Below are 25,591 nucleotides of genomic sequence, written 5' to 3' on the forward strand. Positions count from 1 at the left end.
TTCAAAGCAGAGACATTACTTTGCCGACTAAGGTCCGTCTAGTCAAGGCTGTGGTTTTTCAGTGGTCATGTATGGATGTGAGAGTTGGACTGTGAAGAAGGCTGAGCGCCGAAGAATTGATACTTTTGAACTGTGGTGTTGGAGAAGAGTCTTGAGAGTCCCTTGGACTGCAAGGAGATCCAACCAGTCCATTCTGAAGGAGATCAACCCTGGGATTTCTTTGGAAGGAATGATGCTAAAGCTGAAACTCCAGTACTTTGGCCACCTCATGCGAAGAGTTGACTCATTGGAAAAGACTTTGATGCTGGGAGGGATTGGGGGCAGGAGGAGAAGGGGATGACAGAGGATGAGATGGCTGGATGGTATCACTGACTCGATGGACGTGAGTTTGAGTGAACTCCAGGAGTTGGTGATGGACAGGGAGGCCTGGCGTGCTGCGATTCATGGGATCGCAAAGAGTCGGACACGACTGAGCGACTGAACTGAACTGAATAATTACCGATGTTGAGCATCTTTTCATGTGCCTGTTGGCCATCTAAAGGGACAACTCTTTCTTACTGGTGTGTGTGTGTGTGTGTGTGTGTCTGCGCACACATGTGCGTGTGCATGCATGTGTAAAAGGCAGTGGGGTTTTTTAACCTCTACATTTTTTCTCCTTGAATTCCCTTTCATATTTGTCTGTTCATTGAGCAAAGATGCACTGAGTCCCTCCTATGTTCTGGGCTCAATGACGGAGATTGAGGGGATGTTACCTGTATGGACTCTTCACAAAGAAGATTGTAGTCTGGCTAGCACAGGCCCCTGTCAACCCACAGCCTTTTAATGTCATAAACCTGATTGGAAAAGGCCTTAGAAATCATCTAACTCAATTCTTTCTTGGTTCCAAAGCTGCAGAGTGAAATCTGGAGAGGGCAAGTGATTTGACCAAGGTCGTTGGGATGGTTCCTGGAAGAGCTAGAGTGCACACTGTGCCCCCCCCCCAGTCCAGTTTTTTGGTCAATATGTGTGTTAGTTGCTCAGTCATATCCACCTCTCTGTGACCCCGTGGACTATGGCCCACCAGGCTCCTTGGTCCATGAAATTCTCCAGGCAAAATCACTGGGGTGGGTTGCCATTCCCTTCTCCAGGGGATCTTCCTGACTGAGGAATCAAACTCGGGTCTCATTATGTCTCCTGCACTGGAAGGAGGGTTCTTTACTACTAGTGGTCAAAATACCACACTTCTAATCTAGACTTTTGAGAAAACATGCCTCTTTAAAAGGCTTTGAGGCAACCAAATGGCCTCCATCTTCCATGGCCCATAGGCCTGGATTTCCAGCAGAGGGATGCTTGCTGTCCGCCTGCCCCCCATTTAGCAGCACAGAAGGTGTTAACTAGCACTCTGTTAGTTCTCGGTTGCTTTTTTTAATCTGTTGTTTGAAATCCTTGCTTTTTATTGGTATATTTACTTTATGGCATACATAAAGAGCTGTATTAAAAAATAAATTGTGTTGTAAAAGCATTCGCTAATGTTTATTAATATTGACTAGTCAGAGAGCAACGAACTCTATTGCTAGAAGGGTAATTTGCGGTAATACCAGCTAAGCATTCACAGCCTGTCAAATGACTGTCTAATCTCAACGTTTAAAAAAAGTGGGTAAAAGGACAATTTCCCTTATTTATGCCTTGAGAAAATGAACGTGACCCACTCCCTAGCCAAGATTAGAACTATGCTTTCTTTTTCTCCCTGGGGGTGCCAGGCCTCCTGTCTGTCTGAACCCAGGCAGTTCCAGGGCTGGCTTTCAGTGTCGGGTATCCCTTGGTCTCAGGGTGCTTGGCAGCTGCTTCAGGAGCTGTAGCCTCTCATGGGTCTGCAGCCTCTCATGGGTCTGCTCTGGCTGTCTGCGTCGGTGCTGAGGGATTGGAGGGAGAAATGGAGTCTTGGTTCCTGTCCTCCAGGAGCTTGTAGATTTGAAGAACTTACAAATGGCTTAGTCCAGAATTGTGGGCTTGATACTCCAAGAAAGTACCTAAGGAGGATGACACTGGGTGTGCCTGTTGACCCTTGGTGACTGAACTAGATCACTCACTATTGACAGCATTAGAAGATGTTCCTTGTGGGACTTCCCTGGTGGTCTAGTAGTTAAGGCTTTGCACTCCCAAGGCGGTTTCACTCCGTGGCTGGGGAACTAAGCTCTCGCATGCTTGCGTGCTGCATGGTATGGACAAAAAAGGAGAGAGAGATGTCCCTTGAGAAGATACCCTGTCACCCTTAGAAAGCAGAGAACATTCCATGAGTATCCCAGGTGTCCTGTGGATGACCTGCTCTGGCTTAGGATGGAGGCCGCTAGTGGAACAGTTCTGTTCAGAGTGTTCTTTCCCCACAGAAAGGCATATGGAAAAAGAACAGGAGGCTGGACTATGTACAGAAACAACTCCACAGTCTCCCTAGAAGTTGCTTTGGGGAGTAAATCCCTCGTAACCCAATCGCTTTTCACTCATCTCTTCTTAAAGTTTAAGCCCAGAATGGCGTTGACCATTTGGCCTTCCTCTTGGCGTTTGAATTGTAGGCAAGTGGACATTGAAGGCACGTTGTGAATTTAATGGTCTGGGGAAGAAGAGTAAGCCCATTGTGGAAGTGCATAAACTCTTTTCCTCTGTCAGTTCCGTTTCCACCCAGAGAGGTGAGGGAGGCCGGGGAGGTTCTCTTACCACTGGGTTTAAGGGCCATTTGCTGGTTTGCAGACCGAGAGCCTTGTCAGAGCTCCCGAAGGTGCACCCAGCTCACAGGGTGCCCATGTGGGGAGACACGGCTGCCGTTCAGGGCCAATGGACAGGTCCTGCTCAAGAGGGGAGCGGGAGGTTTGCATGGGGCCACCTTCCCATGATCAGTAGAAAGCCTTAGACAATATTGACTCCTGGGAGGCAGCAGGCTTTTGAGAGAAAGGGATCATTGAAACCATCGTGGGGAGCTGAGTCATAGAACCTTCTGTCTTGTCCTCATCTCTTCTGCGTACCCCTAGAAGCACTGTGTAGGTCAGGTTGATGGTCACGGGATCAGAAAGCAAAAGATCAAGCATTGGGCTGACTTCTGCATGTGGGGCAGCTCACACCAAGTAGAGGGGTGAGCTGGAAGGACCTTCAGAGCTGCTGAAGCTAGAGTGTTGGTGGGAGCAGGGGATGGAGTCGCGTAGGGTGAGAACAAAGAAAGCATCATCTTATAAAGGCCTTTCTAGGATGGCTTCCCCACTGTATCTTCTCTCAGACAGAGGTGAGTCGGTGGTTCCCCTACTCACTTAACCCTCAGGACAGATCTTAGTTTTCAATGCTGGTGTGGTGTGACCAGCAAAGCCACAGGGCAGGCACTTTCACCTCCCCAGGAAGACCCCGAAGAGGGACAGCCCTTGGGTTACTGGAACAGAATTCCCCTCTTGTTGGTCTGTTCTCACTGCCATTTGTCTTCGGCAGAGGAGCTTGGGAAGAAATGGAATATTGACAGTGCTGGGCCTTGAACCCCTCTCTCTCAGGCAAGCCGTGCTGCTGGCCCTGCTTGTAGCATTCTCCCCTTAGTCCTTGGCTGTGTGGGGTGAAGGAGGGCTGAGCTCCTCCTGCAGGGCATAGATGCAGAGGGCACCTCTTAGGGAGCAGCTGGTATGGACTGCTGTCCTTGGAGGCTGGGCGGGTGAGGATGGCATCTAGCTAGCGTCAGTCTCTCCCTGCTCCCACTTGCTCTCCTGTTATGGTCTAGTGGGGAAATGAAGCCTCATCCCGAGGTGAGGTTGGCTTGAAGCTCAGGCTTTGTGCAGCTGTGATGTCACCATTGGCCTTCCACGTGTGGACTTCAGGGGCACAAGTGAAGGTCCAGCTCTGGGCTGGAGGTGCCCATGAGGCTCTTGTGCTTGGTGCAGTGTTCCGATGAGAGGAGGCTGTCTGGAATTTCTTTGGCAGCACTGAGCCGTCGCTTCTAAACCAGGCCATACGAAGAAAAGGAAAGCGAGACAGGGCTTCTCTCATTGCATAGTCACAGTTGAAAGCAGACGATATGAACGTTCAGGCTCATAACAGCACGAAAGTGGTTTGAATGAGCGTGCAGCTTGCTGACTTGGTTTTACTGGGCGAGAATTGTGTGGTTGAGAACCAGTGAGGAGTGTGTCGTTCCCTCCAGTTAACTTGTTAAGAAGTTCATCTTAGCTTACCTCTGATTTCTCATAATGATTCAGCTCTCTTGAGAAAATAGCTAGAAACCTGTTAGAGGTTAATTTTTTTTTTGTCTTCTTGGACTGAATTGAAGATCTCTTACCTTCAGGGTGAATTTACCCAATGAGTCAGGTGTGGATGTGCTGGGGCAGAAGTGGGGGTGGGGGAGCATCTGGGCCTGCTCCCCAAGAGTGGGTGGTGGGGCCCCGAAGCCTGTGGGGGAATGGACTCTCCGCCGACTAGAGTGTGGAGATGCTTGGGCTGTCTCGAACTGGGTTACACTCAAAACCGTGCCCGGTGCTCTTGCTTCTCAGAGAAGAGAGTGTGAAAACCAAGGCAGCAGGCGTAGAAAGGTGCAAAGATGTCCTGAGCTGTCCTCCTTTCCTGTCTTACAGTGGAGGCTGAGGACCTCAGATGGCCACGAGCAGTTTGACCTTGTGAGAAGGCATGGCCGGGCTGGGAAAATACAGGTGTGTGTGGTTCAGGAAGAAAGAGGCGGACAGACTTTCCATTTTCATCAAATACTTTGCAGCAGCACAGTGAGGGACGGAGGTGATGGGGGTTGCGGTCTAGAGCAGGAGTCCCCAGCCTCTGGGATCTAAGGCCTGATGATCTGAGGTGGAGCTGATGTAAAAATAATAGGCATAAAGTGCACGATAATTGTAATGCACTTGAATCATCCCCAAACCATTCCCCCCAACCCTACCCCGTGGTCCATGGAAAATTTCTCTTCCAAGAAACAGGTCTCTGGTGCCAAAAATGTTGGGGGCCACTGCTCTAGAGAGACAGACCCTGAGTTCTGACAGTTTGTTCTTTTACTCTAGAAACCAGTTGGGACTTTGTTTCCATGTTGATCATTCCCACAGATGGTGCCATTTAGAATCTATTGGTGACCCTTGAATACACTCAGATTCTTCTCTGCTGTTTCCCTTTTCTTTGAATTAGGAGAGAGGTCACTGTTGTTACAGCCATCTCTTGGCGTCTAAACAGTAACAAAGGAGATGGGCAAACCGGCTCTGGGCTAAGCTGAGCTGCGGGCCTGTGAGGTGTCTCCCTCACTCTTCTGGACTTCGTCTGCTTTGTCCTACTCTCTCTGCCAGTGAGGCAGGACTCTGGTCCTTGTACTCTACCTGGGATTGCTTGGACGCCACCCTCGGCACCTGTGTGGGAGCGCTGAGTTAGTAGGTCAGGAGCAGGGCAGTTTCTGTACCCTGAGGCTTGGGCAGGAGAGGACACCCGTGTCTCTGGAGGCTGGAAAGTGCAGGGTGGCAGAATGGTTCCAAAGAAAGGCTGGTCATGAGTTCTGGAAGTTTCTTTCACTGAAAGATAGACTGCAAGTGGGTAAAGGAGGGAACTTAGGTCGTCTGGACTAGAAGGATTTAAAATGAATAGATTTCTGGGGACGGGTGTCATTTTTTGCTTGGGTTGTCCTAGCCCGACTGCCTAGGTGTTGTGAGACATCACACAAATGGAATATGGCTGAGAGAGAGAATGTATGTGCCCTCTCGCTCAGTCACGTCTAACTCTTTGTGACCCCGTGGACTGTGGTCCACCAGATTCCTCTGTCCATGGGATTCTCCAGGCAGGAATACTGGAGTGGGTTGCCATTCCCTTCTCCAGGGGATCTTCCCAACCAGAGAGGTAATAATACCCCTCAGAGGAATCCCTTGGATAAAAGGGTATGGGTAAGACTTTTGGATAATAAAATTTTGACCCTATGAGACTCAGGTGGTAAAGAATCCGCCTGCCGTGTGGGAGACATGGGTTCGATCCCTGGGTTGGGAAAATATCCTGGAGAAGGGAATGGCAACTCCCTCTGGTATTCTTGCATGAAGAATTCCATGGACAGAGGAGCCTGATGGGCTACAGTCCCTGGGGTTGCGAAGAGTGCACGTGACTGAGCGACTTTAACTAGACATCATCCATCACTTTACAGGTGAAAAAAAATGCAGAGAGATCGTGACAGCAGGATTGGGCAAGGTCGTAAGGCAAGTTAATGACCGAGTTAGGACCAGAATCCAGGTCTTCTGGCTGCTCCCCTGCCATCCTTCCCTTCCTCCTGCTCCCCCTGTAGTAGAGGGCAAGAGTGCATCGCCTTACGTACCACGCCGTTCCTGTTGGTCAAGACAGCCGCTGACACCAGTGGTCAGGCAAATCCATTGGCACCAAACAAGGCAGCAGGGTAACCCTGAAAGTGTTCGTTGGGGTGAGAGACTTGATCTGCAACCTGCAGGAGGAAGAAACCGAAGCCCGAGGGTGGGGTGGGGGTGCTTTCCTGGTGGTGGCTGCTGAAACCCGAGGCTCAGACACTCCAGTGTCCTTTGGGAAAGCCAACCCGAAAGGGTGTTGTCCTCCTCTTCCTCCTGACAGCCACCCCAGAGGTGGGCACTCCTGGAAGCTAAGAAAGCATTAGTGCAGACAGAGGTGGAGGTAAATAAGACTGGAACCCATGCTGACCAGACCGTGAGCATGTACACCAGAGTCGCCTGTGGGACTACCTGTGAACAAAGCTTTTGCGGCTTCACAGAACAGCTCTTGGGAAAGCAAAGCCCTGTCCTGCCTGGGCAAGTGGCAGGCACAGTCAGCTACCACGTGGGCACATGCATGGGTGCACACACACACACACACACACACACACGCCTGGGTGCATATTTTAAAACCCGCTTTGCCCAGAATGCTATTAAGACATGCCCCAGTGCCCAGCATTGTGAAATATATTTAGAGTTGAGAATGTTCGATGGAAATGTTCTGTACTGTTACTATTTCTCAATTGGGATGGATCGGCCTCAGCCATGAATCAGATAACGTGGGGGTGGGGTGCACGGCCGTGTCACAGATGAGGGTGTGTGTGTACTTGTGATTGAGAAATCGTGTTGTCTTTGGCACGCGGGTAAAGGGAAGGCAAGCAAACACAACTGTGATTGAGAAAGAGTTCTGCTAAGGGCCCTGGGCGCAGTGGCCGACAGAAGCTGGCCACACTGGACCCCAGATACGGTCTTCAAGCCACCAGCCTGGGCTCATACTCACCCTGGGGCCCTCAGGGTGGTGACGTACTCTGGGCTCTCATGGGACTTGGAAGGTGCTGGCAGTGGGTGGCTGGCCTGAGTGTCGTGATCTGGGCACTGCTGACTGGAATGTATGATCCTTCCCCTCCCACCTGCGTTTATCTAGTATCTTGTACCAGCAGCCCTCCAACCTCTGACTGTGGGCCTAACACATCTGCATCCCAACTGTGATGGGCGGTTCCCCTAAGAGTGCCCGCCTGCCACCCCACCGCCCTCGGCTCCTACCTCTGGCTGCAGTACCTGCCCGGTTCCTCAGGGCTGAGGCCCCTGGGGAGGCGGCGGGCAAGGCGGGGGTGGATCCTGTATCCGGCGGAGGCACAGAGGCCTGAGAACAGGAGTGTGGGTGGAGGAAAGCAGAGTTCCGGGCCAAACGGCCCTCATGCCAGCCCGCAGCTGACTCTCTAGACCTTCCCCGCTAGCCACCCGCCTCCCTGCCTCTCACCGGCTCTGTTGCTGGCTCCTGCCTGAGCGGTGGGGTCCGGTTGGCAAGGACCAGGATCACAGGCTGGACCTGTGAACAGTGGTTACCAGGGCCCCTGTCTTCCTGGGGTGCTGGGGTGAAGGTGGGCGGCTGGCCCACCTCACGTGTCAGTGACAGTAAAATGAGATATCGTGCGTCAAAGTACTTTGGAAAGCCAGCACCGACAGCTCCCACCTTCCTTTATAGAATGATGTTATCTGGCTTCTTCAAGCCTTTCTTTCCATCTGGGTTCAACCTCTGGTGGGAAGCAGAGGGAAAGCACGTCAAAAGCTGGGCCTTTGGGGAGGTTTTGTGTGTTGGAGAGTGACTGCGGGTCTAAGAACCCCTGGATACTCTAAGAGGAGCATCTGATGTCCCTGAAGGCCTCGGTTCACTAAGAACGCTTATTCAGAGCCTGCTCTGTGCCCATCGCTGGGTGGGCGCTGGGCTGTGAAAAACAGAGAAGGTACAGGGCGGCCCTCCGGGGTGTGTGGTCTTCTGGGGGAGCCGGGGGCTCTCACAGGGCAGCGCAGCATGGGCCGTGCTGTGAGCCTGGTAAGCAGAGGCACCTCGGCCTGTACGAATGGCCTATGCTAGTTTGACTGTGAAAGTTGTATCTGTCTCACTGTCCTGGGGCTTCCTCCGTCCTCCCTCCACAGTTGAATCTGACTTTTTCCCTTGGTCTCTGTGCCATGGGGTGAAGCACTAGGGCATGCCCTATCCTTCCAGCCCTTGGACAGGACCAGGTATAGATGCCGCCTTGGCAGCCATCACGGGAAAGGGGGCTCTCGGCCGCCTGTGGGATTATGAATGTGTCAGGGTCCACCTTCAGCTCCCACACCCTCTGTCTCCCCTCCTCCTGTCCACCTGCTGGAGGGCTGGCTGCGAATTCCCCCAGTCGGGGTGGGCCTGCTTTCCATGCCACCAGAGCGGCAGCAACCTGTCTTTTCTTTTCCTGCAGGAAACTGCACAGCGGGATGAAGACGTATGGGTGTGAGCTCTGCGGAAAGCGGTTCCTGGACAGTCTGCGACTGAGAATGCACTTACTGGCTCACTCAGGTAGGCACGGATGCCCTGACCGGCCCACCTGAGCACAGACGCCCACCTCCTGCCTGCCTGCCTTTCCCCACCCAGAGCGTGAACGTCTCCGCTGCCAGCGGGCCTTGGTCTGCTCTGTCCCGTGGATGCTCCCTCCAGGCTGCTGGAGTGAGAAGTCCATCCTGCCCACATGACCATCTGGATGGGTCCATCCTCTGCCCTCCCGGGCTTCCTGGGGCATCGTGGGTACCCAGTGCCCTGTGTGATCCACCTTCCCAAGTAGATTGCAGTTTCATTAGCAGAACAGTTGTGGAATTAGGTTCTCGCTGTCTAATGAATCTGACTATTGGTTCACATTATACAGGAGCCTTTAATTAAATAGATATAGAAAGGTTGGAACACAAAGCTAGTTACAGCGTGCTGTCTTTTGCAAGTTAATTTTAATCCAATTCTGGTGGGGTTGACTCTGCGGCTGCTGGTGCTTTTGCTTGTGTTTGGGCAAAGCTTCTCTGCCTCACGAGGCGTGAAGGGAGGAGAAGCAAGCAGGCAGTGTACCCTGGCATTCTCAGTGGAGGGGCGGATACAGCAGGTCCAAGGCTGCTGCCTCGAGGCCAGGGGGTTTGCCTGGGTTCAGTGGGAGAGGCCGCCACACTTCCCTCTGGGGCCAGTGCTCTTTTCCCTCTAATTTCCTTGTCTTTCGGCTCTGGAGTCAGGTTTTAGGGGAGACGAGCCAACTGTTTTCTCCTCTGGTCTTACTCTCTCTCATCTTGTCCACGCTCAGCATCTGCTGTCTTTTCCATATTGCCTCCCTCACGGGGCCCTCCAGGCAGCTGGCAGTTCAGTGTTTGTGAAGTGAGTCTGGACTTTGGGGTTGGCCAGATCCCCATCTCTGTGACCTCAAGCAGGTTTGTCTTCTGAACCCCAGTTTCTGTATCTGTAAAGGGCAAGCTGTTGCTAACTCCTATCAGTTAGGTACCAGAATGTATGATGAAGCCAGCATACCCTTCTTAAACTGCAGTTGGTGTTCAGTAGCTGTCGATTGCTTCCACTTTCCCTCCCGCTTCCTCGGTTCTGAAGCTGTCGTAGGGGAGTGTGGCCATCGCCATGCTCCTGGAGGACGGTCTGAACGTCTGTGGCCTGTCTCACTGTCTGCATCGCCTTGGTCCGGCTGCTGGCAGCTTTATACGCATCTGCTCGCGCTGCCTTCCTGCCCAGCCATGTGCCTCTGCGACGTGTGGGGTGCTGCATCAAGTGCTCAAACTCCTTCCCATTCCTCTCTCTTCCAGGTCCAGGAGCTGGGCCACGCTGGGCAGCTGGGTGTGTCCGCCCAGCCCCTGTGTCTTTGTGTTCCTTTCCTCCTACCCCTGGGGCCTCCCCTCCCCCACACCGGGCCCCAGGGTGCCATCCTCATCCCCTCACCTGCCCCCCCGTTGGCCTGGAGTCCTCTGAGTCCAGGCCTTCCTGGGCTTGGCATCAAGCTGGGTGCCCGTTTGCTCTCCGGTGTGTTTTTTTGTAACTTGCACCTGCAAGTCTTCCTGCTCCCCCTTCTCTTTGCAGGTTGTTCAGGGTTTAGCGAGGGGTCCCGCGTGCTCTCTGCCCACAGGTTGGCCACCCTCCTCCGGCCTCCCGTTTCATTTGTTCCCTGCTTCTTGGCACCTCTGTTGGTCTCTACCCCACGTGCTGTCAGGCACTTCCACGCGGGTGATGCAGCCTGCGGATAAGGCTTCCTCGCACACTGTAACTTAGCCCAGTAAGCTCCCTTGGTTCTTACTGTTTCCTGGGTCTAGTGTGCTAGCCGTACTCGTGTTCTGGTCGGTGTGCTCTGGTGCTGGTGTGCCGGCCAGCACAGCTTGCTCGCCGAGCTCTGTGGCTTTGTTTATTGCATCCCTGTCCGTGGAATAACCCATCCCCGGTCTTCCCAGGTCTTCCGAGGTCTCTAGAATGATCCCATCCTTGACTGTCCCCCACCTCCGGCCAGAAGCGATCAAGCCTTCTTCTCAAGTCCGTATTTCTTAATCTGAAGCTGTCTCTGGGTACAGTCTTTCTTCTCTGTATTATTGTTATTAATGGAATTGCCTTATTTCCTCCTGCTTGGGAGTCATTATTAGGAATTTGGGCATCTTCTTCCAACCATGTGACCTTGGGCAAGAAATGTAAACCATCTGAACCTCTGAACACAAGGCTCCATTAGATACTTAGCACTCTGCCCGGCCCATGATAGGTTCTCAGGAAATGTAACTGCCCTTTCCCTCAGTTTTCCCCTAATAGACTGGAATAAGCTCCTTGGGGACAGGGTCTGTCCCTGTGATGTGCAGAACGTTAACCTGGTACAGTGCTGGAGTCTGTAGATACTGGTTGAATGGATTACTACAACCCGGGAAGCCAGGCGACTTAAGAAAGCTCCAATCTCTCACTGGGTCTCTCCTACAATAGAAGGAGTTCAGACTGTCTCTCTAGGATTCCCTGCAGGGCACTGGCTACGTGTGAGTTAGCTGAGGTCTCTGTTGTGAACCCAGTTCTTCAGGAGTGTGGGTAGGTGGGTGGAGTGGCAGAAGGATGAGGAGCTGCTTACACACATTCAGGTGGGTCCAGGGGCCCCAGGTACGACAAGATGAGGAATGCACCACCCCATGACTGAGTGCCAGCTCAAGGTCCCACAGTCTCCTCTCATGCATACCCTGGGGCCTATTTTCCTAGGTTTCCTCTCTGTCCCTGGAGTCTGTGCAAATGATGTGTCCCTCTGAAATTCACTTGCCGTTGGCCTTGAAAAAGAGGATTTGGTGATGGGGGAGGTCACAGCAGGGCCTTAGTTCGCCCTTGCAGAGAGCTCAGAGCTTGCTTTGACTCTGATTTTTCTTTCTCTGGCCCCACATACCTCTCACCCTTGTGTCAGGATGGCTTGAGAAGAAAACAGTGACAAGGGCTTCGTGAGGCTAGATCTCAAATTGTTTATCCCCCCTCTTTAAACAGTGAAGGCCCTGAGGCCTCTAGAGAGACCTGGCCATGTCGGGGAGGTGGGGTGGGAGGGCTGGGCCGGGATGCCAGGCCTTCTCCCAGATTCCAGTAGCAGAAACTGTACTTTGCTCATTCCAATTCCTCCCCCCTGTTCCGCGATAACAGAACTATGTGCGGTCTTCGAGGAGACGTTCAATTAGATGACGTGAGATTTTCTTGCCGCTCTGTTTTGAAGGCTCCGTGCAGGGAACAGACAGCCAGGATGGCCCCTGAGCATCTGCGGGGCTACCCCCGCCTTAGAGGAGCTCACCAGGGGCTGCAGCAGCAACGTGGAGAGGCACAGAACTAGAGTTGCCCTGGGGACCACGTTTTCAAAAGGGGGCAGGTATGGGAAAAGAGGGTCTGGGCTCTGGGTTGAGGTCAGGGAGCTCCTGACTTCCCCTGAAGGCCATCTTTGCCCCAAAAAGGCTCATCCCCACTGCCTCTCCTCCTCGGAGCTACACAGGCTCACTGCCTTGCAGGCTCTGCGTGCGACGCCCCACCCCCTCTTGGCGAGCGTGGCCCGTGTTTGTTATTGTAGTTCTGGCGCTGGGCCAGGCCTGGCTGGGCGCCAGCCTTGTGGGTACAGTGTGCACAGTGAGTGCTGAGCCAAGTTTCTCATCATACACGATTAATTTTTTTTTTTTTCTCATCTGGTAGGGGTGGGGTGAAGGAGGAGGCAAGAAGGAGTTTCTCCAGTGCTTGAGAACAGGCCTCATTGAATTCTGCCGAGATATTATTTCTGAAAAGATAAAGCGCTCTGGCTCACCCTTCCTCCCCAGCGTTCCTCTTTCTCGAATTATCTTCCTCCTTTCCTCTGCGTTTCCCTACCCAAGGAAATCAGCCTGTGTGAGATCGACACCGTGAGGTCTTATTTTCAGTGACTGGAATACCAAATTTATACTCCTAAATCAGTTTGCATTGTGTTGAAATTGACAATTTGTTTAATTAGAAGTTTGCCCTGTAGGAGGCCCTTCTTAGAGACAATTCTTTCTCTCTCTCTCTGTCTCTTTCTTTTTTCTTTTTTAAGATCCTAAATGGTGGTAGTGAATGTTCAGTTTAATTGAAGTTTTGATTTCGATTTGAATGCGTTAACTAACCAAGTGTTTGTGAGTTATACCTGATGATAACAATAAGTTTAAATTAACAAACAATAACCTAACTCACTCAGTAATGAGATTGATCTGGCGAGACCCGGCGTTCTCAGAGGTGGTTTGGAGATCAGGAGGGTTTGAGCACTGAGAAGGAGATTTGGGGTGAGAAGAGCGACCACTGGAGTGCTTTGCAAAGCTGCTCCTTGTGGAATGTGAATCTCAGGTGCAGGGAACAGGGGAAGGGTCCCAGCCCCTGTGTGCACCCAGCTCTCTCAGAAGTCTCCCACCCAGTCCTTTGCTGCCCCTTCCCTTGTGGGGGCCTCTGTGACCTGCTGTGTCTTTGCCATTCCTGTTCTCTCTTAAGAGAACGTCCTCGCTCTGGGATGTCCGTGCAGAAACCACAGACTCGGGTGATGACTCGAGTTGATCCTGCGATGTGCTGGGGTAAGGTTTCCCATTAGGTTTCCCCCAGCTTGGCCTAATGTCCTGGTGGATTATAACAGCACATCCAGCGCTGCTTGCCCCTATTTTTTGCCGTGGCTGCATACTATTTAGAGGCTTGCATATTTCTGTGGCCTGCTTCTATTCTGGGAGTGTCGTTCATTTTTGGAGCCAGCAGATGCTTCAGGCTCTGTGTACTTAACCCTGGAGAAGAGGCAGCACCCCTGCCCTCTGGGTGCTTATGTCTAGTAGGAAGGATGTCTGATACTGTGAAGTTATGGTAAAAGAAGGTGATATGTGCAGATCGCTAAGACAGAGTTCTAGGAGGAATTCAGAAGAGGAAGGGGGCTCCTGGAGAAGGTGGTAGAATGGATTTCTGAGACGACCTGACGTGGGCAGCCCTTGCCTCCTGGGGTGATGCTCGGTGTAGCTGGGGAGTACAGGCTGGGCATGGGGCGGCGGAGGGGCAAGATTGCAGGGGCCTCGAGTTGCAAAGTGAGTTGCACTTTACCTAGGGCACTCAGAAACCCTTGGAAGATTGGATAAGGCAGGGACATTTATTCCTCTGGAATGGAAAGGACTGTTGGTCTTTTTGATGTACTCTAGACTGGAGTATAGGGTTCATAAGACTCTTAGGGGAGGTGGTGCTACTGACAGACGGTCCTGAGGCATGGCTGGAGTGTGGTGTGGCCTGTGCCTCTTGCCCTGGTTGTGGGCACGCAGCCTTCCTTTGGGAGTCCCGTCTGCGTGCTCCCTCCTCCTTGCCCTTCTCCGGGCTGTGTGAGCCATGGCTGTCGAGGACCACCCCAATCGCAGATTCTTCCCCATAGTTAGAAGCACCAGGGAAGAGCGTAGTCTTTGGCCGACAGATTTTTCTGGTTGCAGCAGCAGCGTGGTGTGGCCGGGCGTATCATCCCGGGCCAGGTCACCGGCTGGCAGGGAAAAGGGCAGGTGGGGTTGGGGTCAGAAACTCAATTGCTTCCTCTCTTGCTTTTCCCTGTCCTGATCGGATGGAAGTCACAAAATTTTACGAGATGTCAAAGATCTGTGGATTGTGTACTTGGCCTCCCTTTTTTTTTTCTTTTGGGAACCACTGACGTTTGGGGGTTCTGGGTCCTTCTTTGCAAAGACAGAGAATGTGGGGAGGGGGCAAAGGAGCTGTGACTGTGAGGTGAAGCTTATGAACTGGTCCCACACTGATGATAGAGAAGCATCTTAGGATGCAAAGATGCTGCTTGGGGCCTGCAGCTTCTCCTGACCTTGCATTCTCTCTCCTGTCTTTCTCTTCTTTCCTCCCAGATTACCCATCTGCTAGGAACACGAGAACAGGGTTGTCTGGGCGGCTCTGAACCCAGGGTCCATTTGCTCCCTCTCTGCTCGCTCCCTTCTGCTCTTGGCTTTCTGCCATCGGGGTAAAAGCAGGAGATAACCAAGAAGAGACTTCCCAGGTCCTGGATCTGCAGAGGTGGGCCCGATCGAGGGTTAAGCTGGGGGTGTGAGTGGCTCAGAGACCGCCTTCACCTTCCCTTTGGTCTAGGGGGTGTAGGGACGAGGATAAGCCACTATCCCCGGCTCTGTCTCCAGCACGCTCCTCTCTCTCCCTCCCTGCTCTGAATCTGGCCTGCTTCCCGAACTTTTTCCCAGAGTGGTGTCGTCACTGGCCTGCCGGCAGGTCTGGATGTTCTGCCAGCATTCCAGAGAGTTTATGATCACTTGCAGATGTGCCTCCAAGAACACACTGTACCCAAAGCAGAAATTAATGCAGGCTTGACTGCCGTCCAAGCCCATACACGGGAGAGAGGAAAAAGAAAACAAAAACTGTTTAATGCTGTTTATAAATTATACACTAGCTGATGAAAAATACATTTCTTCCCCCCCTCCTCCTCCCTGCCCCTTGCTGCCCCCCACCCCCGCCCCTTCTCCCTTTCTGCCTCTAGCCTAAATGGAGACCAGAAGAATATGGTTTTGCCTTTTAGCTCCTGTTTTGGCTGGGATCCGAAACCCCACTGCTGATTCACAGCCAGGGTATTTTTCCCCTTTACCTGATGAAATATACTGATTTTTCCAGCCCAGATGGGGTATTTTTGGTTTTGTTTTCTGTTTTTTTTTTTTTTTTTCCTTTTCTTTTGGCCAGGGATCTTGTTTACAGCAAATGGCAGGTCCTGAGGTGGCATTGGGTGCGATGGTGGCCCTGGGGTAGATAAACCGCCCCCATCTCCCCACCGTAGTGCTGCTGGAGGTGTGTGCCTGGGTCCCCCAGATGTCACGTTGGGCCAGCTGAACAGAGAAAGTTCAGAAAGTTCATGGCAGGTCATTGTATTAAACAGCGTTTTCACCACTTCCCTCCCGCCCCTTCACCTGCAGCCCCTGTGTGAAAAAAGGGGTTCACATAGCGCCCCCCCCAACACACACACGTCTCTCCCTCCATATGGTGCCTTAGCAGGGGTTTGGGAAGCGCATGCATCTACCCCTCTGGAGCCCAGCCTCTCCCCCTATGCTCGAGTCCCCCCGTCCCAATTTATTCTATAAATTCGTTTCCACACTATGTCTATCCATTTGCATGGCTTTTGTGTTTTTTAATACCGCTAATGTTTATCATTTGCCCAACAGGCTCGACAGATTTTGCTTCCTGTAGAGCATCGAGGCTTTAGAACCCCCTTGTTGCTAAGTAGCAGCCTCCCTGTACTGTAATGGGTTGATTTTGTATTCTGTTCAGCGCTGTATCTTATTTTTGTATGCAAGACAAAGTGTTTTGATGGAGGACGATTGCGGCAGTGTCTGGAGGCTGTTTGGAGTTTTATGGGCTGTACAGTACACTGTGTGCTCTCCGAACAGAACACAGGCTGTTGAATTTGGGATTGGATTTGTCATTTTCCCCCCCTCGGAGAGGAGCCTGTCAGATAGAACATTACTTTAAGGGTGGAGGGAAGAAAGTGGAAATTATGTAATAACCTTCTTTCTCTCTCTGTTTCACTGCGTGTGTGTGTGTATCTCTCTCTCTGATTTTTCTATCCCAAAATAGGGTGGTTTCTACCGGCCCCCCCAACCCCGCCCCGCAACACACACTCCCTTTCGTGCCATCTGATTCTGTCGAGATAATGAAGTGCGTATCAGGAAATGATGGCCCTCGAGAGATGGATGCTGGGACATCTCGTCTGTCTGTCTGTCTGTCTGTTCTCCTGTTCTGTCCTTCCCCCTCCCTTGCTCCTGCCACCCTGCCACCTCCTGGGCTGCCTTGCTGGCCCTTGTTTTTGTCTCGGGCTGGCTGGCTGGTGGGGTGGCAGGGGAGGATGTTGGTGAGGAATCCACCCAAAGGCGATGCCATGTTCTTACTTCCGGGGTTCTTTTCACCTTCCTGGGTGTGCACCCTGCCAGGATTGCCGGGTGGTCCTCCGCTGCCCTCTTCACCCTCAGCCCTTGCGCTTTGCTCTCTTCCCGATCTGTCCTGGGTCCCAGTGTCCAGGGCTGTACCCAAGAGACCAGCTGCCCCCAGACCAAGGCGTGACGGTTCTCTCTGCCAGCTGTCCTTCTCCATGTGGTCTTCTGAGCTCTCTCTGATAGCAGGTGTTTATTTTTCAGCTCTGCCCTTCTCCTCGCTTCCATTTCTTCCCCTGTCTCCTTTCCCCGCACGTCACCTCCTTGTTTTTGCCTCTGGGTTGGGCTCAGCCCTTTCTTAGTGCTCCTGTACATCTCCCAGCTTCTTCCTTGTGTCTTCATTAGACTGGTCTCCTGCCATGCAGGGGAGGCCTTTGCTGTCTAACAAAGTCTGAAGCTTTTTCATTGGAAAGTTGAGGGTGGTTGGGGTGTGGAATAAATTGTTACTCTGGCCTGGAAGGCCTGGGGAGGACTCCAGAGTGCTCCCGGCATCTTAGCCTTGTGTGTCCCTGCCCCGTACCTCTCGGGCACCAGAGTGGGGCTTTTCTGGCTTCGTTCCTGCTTTTCCTGGGTTCCTGGATGTTTCCTTATGTTGAACTGAGTGTGGTCGAGTGGATGAGCAGCGTTAGGTCTGGTAAAATCCTTGTTGGACCTTAGTGCTAAAAAAGGGCATCTTGCTGGCACTGTGCCCCCAGAGGTCTGTACGATGCCCCTGAATGCAGAGCCCACTGGGCACCTGGGAGTGTGCTTACCCTCACGTCCTGTGGCCGGGCAGAATACCCAGCACACAGAAGGCTTTTGATGAGGGTTTGTTGGATAAGGGATAATACCCTGCTACTAAAGAGTTTGTCCTTCAGGGCGCAGATCTGGGTTTGGTGAAGCTTCTACAATTTGGGCTACCCTCTCTCAGAAAAAGATGATGAATATCAAATGTTAGAGGGCCGCCCCCCCCCCCCTTGAGGAATGGACCCATGCAGTGGAGGGGCGGGGGGGAGTTGTTGCTGAAGCTTCTGCTTTTTGAACTTCAGAAAGAAGGGGCCTCCCTACATACCATGAGGAGCCACCAGTTGGGGTCCCCAGAGTTGGAACGACTGAGTGGGGAGATTCAAGTTTAAGGATAGGATGGTGACATCTGCTATGCTCTGGGGACCCTGGGCTTCCCAGGTGGTGCTGGTGGTAAAGAGCCCGCCTGCCAGTGCAGGAGACATAAGAGATGCAGGTTCGGTTCCCGGGCTGGAAAGATCGCCTGGAAAAGGAAATGACAACCCACTCCAGTGTTCTTGCCTGGAGAATCCCCATGGACAGAGGAGCCTGGCGAGCAACAGGCCGTGGGGTTGCAAAGAGTCGGACACGACTGAGGTGACTTAGCTTCCATGCTGGGGACCCTCAGAACGTGGGGGCAGCCATGTTTTCAGGCCTCAGGTTTGCATTCTGCAAGGGGCAGGACAGATTCTCCTGCCTTTGGTAAGCTGCCGTTGGTCCCAGTGGACCTGGTGGCCACCTCTGCATTTCAGGGCCCTCTTCTCAATGAGCCTGGTTGGGAGCTGCAGACGGACCCTAAGTTCCGTCTCACCCAGAGCTGCGAGGTCCAGCAGTGCGTGCGGCAGCCTCCTGCCTCCACCCTGGGCTTCAGTGACTCTCAGTGAAGGAGCGTGGCAGCTGCCCCTTTCTCAGGTGCTCCATCTGCCTGGGCCACGTCTGACTGGAGCAAAGCACTGGTCCTTTCGTGGTCTGTGCGTGTATGTGTGTGTGTGTGTGTGTCTTGGAGAGGAACCAGGAAGGTGAGTGGCCCTGGAGGTGATGAGCAGTGTACCTAGAGGTTTAGGGGTCTGTTCTGCTGTGCTTCCAGACTCATCCATTAATTAGGGTCGGGGCAGAAGGAGGACTGGACCATCTTTCAGGAAGGACACTCGTTACTTCTTGGAAGATGTGGAAAAGCTACAGTTATGTTCCCAGTCATGAGGGCAGCTCTCTGTGTGTGCGCGCGCATGTGTGTGTGTGTGTGTGTGTGTGTGTGCACGTAAGAAAAAGAGATTAAGAAGAAGCATTTACATGAAATACTCAAAATTGTGCCTTTGCTCTAATAGCTCCACACAGACCATTACCTTGCAGATTTAAAAACTAAATGAGCTCATCATATCTAGTGACTTCCCCCGACATTCATGCCTGATTGCAAAGCCTGCGTTACCTTTGAATTTCGACTTCGTTGTTTGTTATTAATTCTTAGATATGGATGGTATGTTTCCCTCACTTGGGTTCTACCGTGGACATGTTGGTTGGTGTGATGAATGGAAATGTTTCTCAACAGGATCCCACCCAGGAACCTTTTCATTTACAAAAATTGTATTGGAGTATAGTTGCAATACAGTGTTATGCTGTTGCTGTGCAGCAGAGTGAATCAGCCATACGTATCCAGCAGCCTTCAACCTTTTTGGTTTCAGCGACCCATTTTGTGGAAGACAATTTTTCCACCGTTGGAGGTGAGGGGGATGGTTTCAGGATGACTCAAGTGTGTTACATTTATTGTGAACTTTATTTCTGTTATTATTACATCAGCTCCACCTCAGATCGTCAAGCCTTCGATCCCAGAGGTTGGGGGCCCCTCCATACATATGTCCACTCTTTTTTTTGGATTTCCTTCCCATTTAGGTCACCGCAGAACAAACAGAGTTCCTTGTGCTATGCGGTAGGTTCTCAAGAAGCTTTTCATTTAAAAAATAGCCCCGTGATCTCTAGGATGGAGTCTAGAGTTTCCGAGGAATCCAGTGGGCTGAGGTGGTATTTTGGGCTGACGGGTTGACTTTGGAGGGGGCAGAAGTTTTTACATGTTTTAATTTAATAACTTGGGTTTCCTGTGAATGGTTCTGCGTTCCGTGCAGTACTCTTGCATTTTCATAACTGTCTCTTCCACTTTGGGCAGAGGAAGGGAGGGAAGAAATAACAGCAGCAGTATTCTGTGGGCAAAGGAAGAAAACAAGAGAATGGGGCAGAGAACAGGCTAAATTTAAAATTGTAATTGGCTGACTTCCACTGGCTTGCGGGTGTTTTAATGACTCATAATAACTTCATTTAAAACCAGCTGAGCAGAAAATAGATTGGAGAGGAGCCTCGGGCCATTATGGATTTGTTTTTTTTGACAAGCTCGGTGTTCGGCAGCCAGGAAGGCTCTCAGAGAGGCCTTGGCTGTGTTCGCTCCCTCTCTCTCTCTGAGGGTTGGTGGTCTGCCCGGGAGAGATTGTATAGAAACCCAGGACTGCTTTTTTTTTTTTTTACCCTCCCTATTTTTTTTAACTGATTAAAAATAGACGCCTTGAGGTATTATTTTAGCATCAGTACGGTTTTTTGTTTTTGTTTTTTTTAACTTTTGATGTGGTAAATGGAACATAAATAAAATTGTTTTTGAAATTACCGAATTAATTAGGTAGTAAAGCCACTACAATGCATACATTTCCTTTGCCGGTTGCCCTGATCCATATTTGGGGGGCGTTCCCCCTTTTTTCTCAATCCGCCAGTTTTTTCTCCCTGCCCCCCCCCAGCCCCACCTTCCTCCCCACGCTGACCCTCCCTTTGAATGGCAGGGCTCTTTTATCATCCTGGCTGTGACAGCTAAATGATTTTTCTTTTTTTAAGATCTGTAGGATTTTGACAGGATTGGTTCCGTCCCGCTATCCAGTCAGCTCGAGGAAGCACGAATTTTGGGAATTGCCAGAAAAGGCGCTAACCTGCCTCTAGCCGTTTTAAAATAGATCCTGCCTGCTTCCCGAGCGAGGAACAGTGCCAGTGGGCCAGTGATCTTTTTCCTCTTCTCTTTTTCAAGTCAGCCGGCTTAGCCACGGGCTGCATCGGTCTGGGCAGGACGTGAGGCCGCCCACCCCACCCCACCCTGATCTGATTGCTCGTGGCCTTTTATCTGTCCCCTTATGGCACCTGTCGCCTTGTCTGTGTCGTCGCTATTTGTTTGCTTGTCCCTTTTCACCTACCAGACTCTTGAGCTTCTTCAGAACACGTGATTTATTTCCATGTCTTCCATACTACCTAGCAGAGCGACCTGCAAGGTGGGTATACCTCAGTTGCTTGTTGAATGAACTAGTGGGTGAGTGGACGCATGCATGTGGCGAGGCAGGGCACACCCCCAAAGCGCTGCCCTGCATCCTGCCAGCCCTGAGGGTCAGCCGTCTGGACGGGGAGACAGGAGCGGAGGCAGGACCTTATCCGGGGCGTGCTCCACGGCCTCTCCACAACCCGACACCCAGCAGACCCTCAGGAAATCCTGTAGAATAAGTGAATGGCTCCGGATGCACCGCTGGGCAGAGGGGAGGAGAGAAAAATCCCTCCAGACGTGTATTGGATGCCTCCTGGGTTCCAGACCTGATGCTTGGCGTTCTGCATGTCTGAACTCACGTGTCTAACACTGACCTTGGAGGGTAGTTATTCTGATCCTGTTTTACAGGTGAGGACATTAGAGTGTCCTTAAAGAGATGGAGTGACTCATGGAAGGTCACACAGCCAGGAGTGGGGAAGCTGGATTCCTCACCAGGGCTTTTTGCCCTCCATGCCCCCACACCTCACTGCGGTGCTGGCTCAAGGGCTTGCTTTCCTGTTTATAAAGATAACCAGGGTCTCAGTGACTGGGGGGCCGAGACAGGAAGAGCCAGTAAGGCCCTGTCCCTGGAGGTCCTGTGGGTGGGAGGGGGTCACTGGCTCTTGCTTGGGGGCCTTGCCCCTGGGCCACCAGGAGTGGGGGTATGGCTCATGAACCTCTTCCTGCTCTTCCCCAGTCTCGAGTCTCTTGTGTTGATCTGTGGATGCTGCGGTGGCCCCTGGCCATCCCCCTGCAGGGCAGCGGATAGAGTGGTTCTCAGAGCCTTGCTAGGGGGTCTGTGGGTGAGGATGTGGTCCTCCCACCCGGGTGAGAGCTTGGCGGTGTCCTTTGCCCATTCCTTCTTCCTATCACTTTCTCACTCAGAGAGGAGTGGCAGGTCCAGAGAGCTGTTGCCGGTGGTCTCCCTTGCAAGGAGACCCAGCAGGGTGCTCTGCTGCTGAGCGGAGGCCCTCTGCTCTGTGATGCTGAATCAAGAGTGAAGGGGGTAGCTGGCCATCCCCATACGTGGGAGCTGTGATGACTCGGGGCTCCTCAGACTTTCCATCCTGGGAGTGAGACTCGCTGTAGGCCTCCCCGGTCTTTCGGATTCTGTCCAGTAGAGCTGGACCACTTGGCGTGAGGCTCCTTCTGTCTGTTCTCCAGCAACCTCATCTTCCCCAGGCACGCGCTGGGGATGCTGGAGCCTTCTCTGGGGACTAAAGCATCAACCAAATGGGAACCAGATGGTGAAGCCTGGGGCAGCAGAGAAGCCTCAGTGACTATTCTGGGTCACTAGAAGTGGCTCTCTTTGCAGGGGGGATGGGTGGGGTGGGTGGAAATCGTCTGTGAATGAGTTCATCAGTTAGCTGATGGCCAGGGAGGGCCCACTGATGCAGTGCCCGGCAGGGCAGACAGAAGGGCTGCAGCAGTCAGGGTCCTCACCTGCCTGGGGCCGTTGGTCTGGCGGAGAGGGTAATGTGAGACCTCAGCGAGGCTGGGTGTGCCCCCATGCCCGAAAACAGGAGAGAGTGAGTGTGGCAGTTTACAAAAGGGGCAAGTCCCGAGGACCAGGGTGATGAGGGAGGAGGTTCCTGGGATTTTGATGGACTGTCTCCTGCTGGAGTGTCCACGTGGAGCCACGAGGTGGGCAGTGGATCTGTGTCTCTGGACAAGAGGGAGCAAGAGCTTCCATGAGCAACAGCCAGCCGGGTAGGTGTCTTCCTCCTCCTCCTGTCCCGTCTCCCCCTTCTCTTCATAGCAGTCTTGAAGAAACTTTAAAGCCCAGCTTCTCATACTGGAGAATCCTCAAGAGTTCTAAGGATGTTACGGCCCACCTGGGGCTGCAAGTTGAGAATGACTGTATTAAAAACGAAAAGCTGGCACTTCACGCAGTCTCTCCGTTGCACGGTGTCCACAGAATAAGCACACGTGTGAACGTGGGGTTTCAGATTGGACACAGATCCGGAGTGTTCTGTGTTTCTCATGCAAGACTAGATGACCCCCAGAATACGTCGTGAGTGTCCAGGCTCCACAAAGCCCAGGCTGAGAACACATACTGCAGAGGGCTGCACCTCTGAGGTGGAGGGCAGACTCGGAGCCCTGGGGGGTACAGGGGAAGGGAGAGGAATTCCTTAGGCTGAGGCTCCCAGGCCCCAGCCTCCTTCCCAGACCCCTGCCTATGTGCCTCTTGGAGGTGAAGGTCGGTGCTTCTTCCCTGGGGCCCTCTCCTCATTCATCCTGACAGAGACATCTCTTATAGACTTCTGCCTGGCCTTTAACACGATCCTTCCTCCTCCCTACTAATCATCCTATTTTGATTGGAATTCTTTTGCTTGCCAGGGAAAGGAGGAAAAAAAAAAAACCACTAAGTTCTAAACTTTTCATTAGGTAGTTGGGATAAGAAGTCTTCTGGGGTAGTCAGATTAGAGCTTGGTGGCTCTCACTGACTATTACAAGCTAATGGAGTGCTAGGAGCTCATTGGCAGTTCCAATGAGCATTTTGCTGGAGTAATTATGCAAAGGCCGCAGCCGTCAGTAACAAGGTAACTCCAGGTAAGGAGAGAACTCCCTGAAACTTTTGATTTGCTGGAATCCTCCTCATTTTATTTCTTCATTAAGATGAGAGCAGGAGAGATACAGGCCCGGAGACGCACTCTTCTGAGAGGCTGCTGCTCACTGGGGATTTCTGCGTGATCGTCCCTGCCCTGATGGCGTGGTTACTTTGTGAGGGCCTGTGAGGAGCCATCCTGCACATCTGGCCCCTGATGGGCCGGGTGTATGTGGATTGAGATTTGGGGTCCCGAGTCAGATGCTCTGGGATACAGGCTGGAGAGGAATGAGGGCAAGCATTGGGAGCCTGGGCACAGCGGACCAGGGTCAGGGAACCTCACAGGCCAGCATCTCGTTTGCTGATGTGTGCACTGAGAACATGCCTGACCACAGGTGACGAGGCTGGCATCGTGCCCTCTGTCTCAACTGGGATCTGTCTGTCTTGGGTGGGCGAGGTGTGGGCCTGCATAAATGTTGTCTTTTCTGTCCCAGAGAATTCTTTATGGTAAAAACTTTCTTAGATAAGCTATACGCTCCCTGGTGCCGCATCCCCGGCCAGAGTTGTAATCAGGAGGTTGCGGCCTGAACCTGCCACCTGCAGGTCTGGGCTAAGTGGCTTGGGGAGGACTTGTCAGCACCCTTTGGCAGGGGGCCTGGGGCCTTGCCAAGCAGACCTTGTCCTCTGGGTGGCCCTGCCCAGCCTCTGGCCCGCTGTCCACCTGCATTGAGTCATGCCCCTCAGAGGACAGCGTGTAGCTCTGCTTCCTGATATAGCCCCCGCCCTCCAGGGGGACAGGCAGGGTCATTGTTATGGAGCTCTCCATCTTTCTGAAGCTGTATGACCCATGTGGCTTTCTTTCCTCCCTTCTCAGCCTGGCGTAGCCTAGAATTCTGCTCTGCCAGCAAACGTAGAGCTATTTTTTTTTTAAGTATGTGGTCCATCCATTTTCTTCTCTTTTCCATCTCCCACTTCAGTTTTCAGGATACTGCCTTCACTCTCTGGCCTGGACTGTCTTCTTCCTCCATCTCACAGTTATAAATTTGTCCCAGTCAGAGGCTGGCTGCATCGAGGCAGGAATGTGTTGTTTGGTTAAATTGTAAAATTAGCTAGGAAAGTTAATGAGGCATTCCGCCTCTGCCTTCCGAAGAGCAGAAAGTTTATGGAGGTACCTCGAGTCCCTCGCCTACGAGGGAGAGAAAGAAAGGAGGGAGTGGGCCAGGAATGTGGAATAGCCTTGTCCAGGTGAGCCTGCAGGCCTGGGACCTGGCTGTGGCCTGTTTAGCTGGGAGGGGCCTGAGAAGTCGTCCCTCCAAGCTTCAGCTTTGGGACAACCTCCATCAGCCACTGTGGACCGCAGGGACTCCCTCCCTCTTGTCCGAGGACTCCAAGGCCACACAGCTGCCCATGGTTAGCTATTTTAGTGCCACGTTTCTTTTTTGTGGTTGTGCAAGGCTGAAGAGGCAAAGACCAAACACCTGTCTTCGAGGGTGTCCACGGCAGAAGGGGAGAAGCCGAAAGTGACAGTTACGACGGTGACTGACATTTACTGAGACCCAACAGGTGCCCGTTCCTATGCCAGACGCTTTATTCGTCATCTCCTGTGATCCCCACAAGATCCCTGGGACAGTCTCTGTTATTATGTCCACTTTATGGATGAGGAAACTGAATTTACTTGCCCAGGATCAGTCGGTGAGGAAGAGGCAGCGTGGGGCCATAAATGCAGGCCTGCCTGCCTCCCACGCCCCTGGTCTTAACCCTGGAGGCAAAAATCGCTTGCAGTTCCTTTCCGGGCTGCCTGCTTCTCCCAGCCCCTAGCTCGCATGGCATAGACTGTAAGCTTGCAAAAACTCCCCCTGCAATTTTGGAAGTCACGGTCTCAACGGTGCCTGCAGAAGAGCTGCCCACAGCCTGTATTCTCGACTCACCAAATTCTCAGGTCCTCTAACGCCACCAGACAAGCCTGACGAACCCTCCAGTTTTCGGGCGGCAGCTCTCTGCAGTTTCAGTTGTCAGGTGTATTTTCATAAGAGTTAGCACGGGACACAGTTCCCCTGCTTGGGCCTCTTGCATGAGGTCAGCCGGAAAAGGAGAGAGTTGTTTTTGTGTTTCTTTTTCTTTCCTTGGCTGGTGTGGAGGGTGATGGTTCGCCCTAAGAATGGGCATTAAGTATGACAAGCCATATTTCCGTTTGGAAAAGTGTGGAGTCTTAAGGCTCCTGAATTTTGAGCCTGGAAATGTCAATGCAGTGGTTGTAATGTAACACCTCAATTATGGTGCAGGGGGTAAGGAAGAAAGACTCTGAAACCTGCAAGCTTC

The 25,591-nt window shown here is 52.3% G+C and overlaps 1 protein-coding gene across 2 annotated transcripts in view; it reads left to right on the plus strand.

The window, feature by feature from the left end:
- ZBTB16 (zinc finger and BTB domain containing 16) overlaps positions 1-25,591 on the plus strand; it is a 203,869-nt gene that overhangs the window by 90,694 nt on the left and 87,584 nt on the right. For both annotated transcript variants that reach the window (XM_040258032.1, XM_040258033.1), the window contains exon 3: positions 8,663-8,760. In XM_040258032.1, coding sequence (XP_040113966.1) covers positions 8,663-8,760 — 98 coding nt within the window. The remainder of the gene's footprint in view (positions 1-8,662; positions 8,761-25,591) is intronic.

The sequence above is a fragment of the Oryx dammah genome, unplaced genomic scaffold (assembly GCF_014754425.2).
Source record: "Oryx dammah isolate SB20612 unplaced genomic scaffold, SCBI_Odam_1.1 HiC_scaffold_17, whole genome shotgun sequence".
Classification (NCBI taxonomy): domain Eukaryota; kingdom Metazoa; phylum Chordata; class Mammalia; order Artiodactyla; family Bovidae; genus Oryx; species Oryx dammah.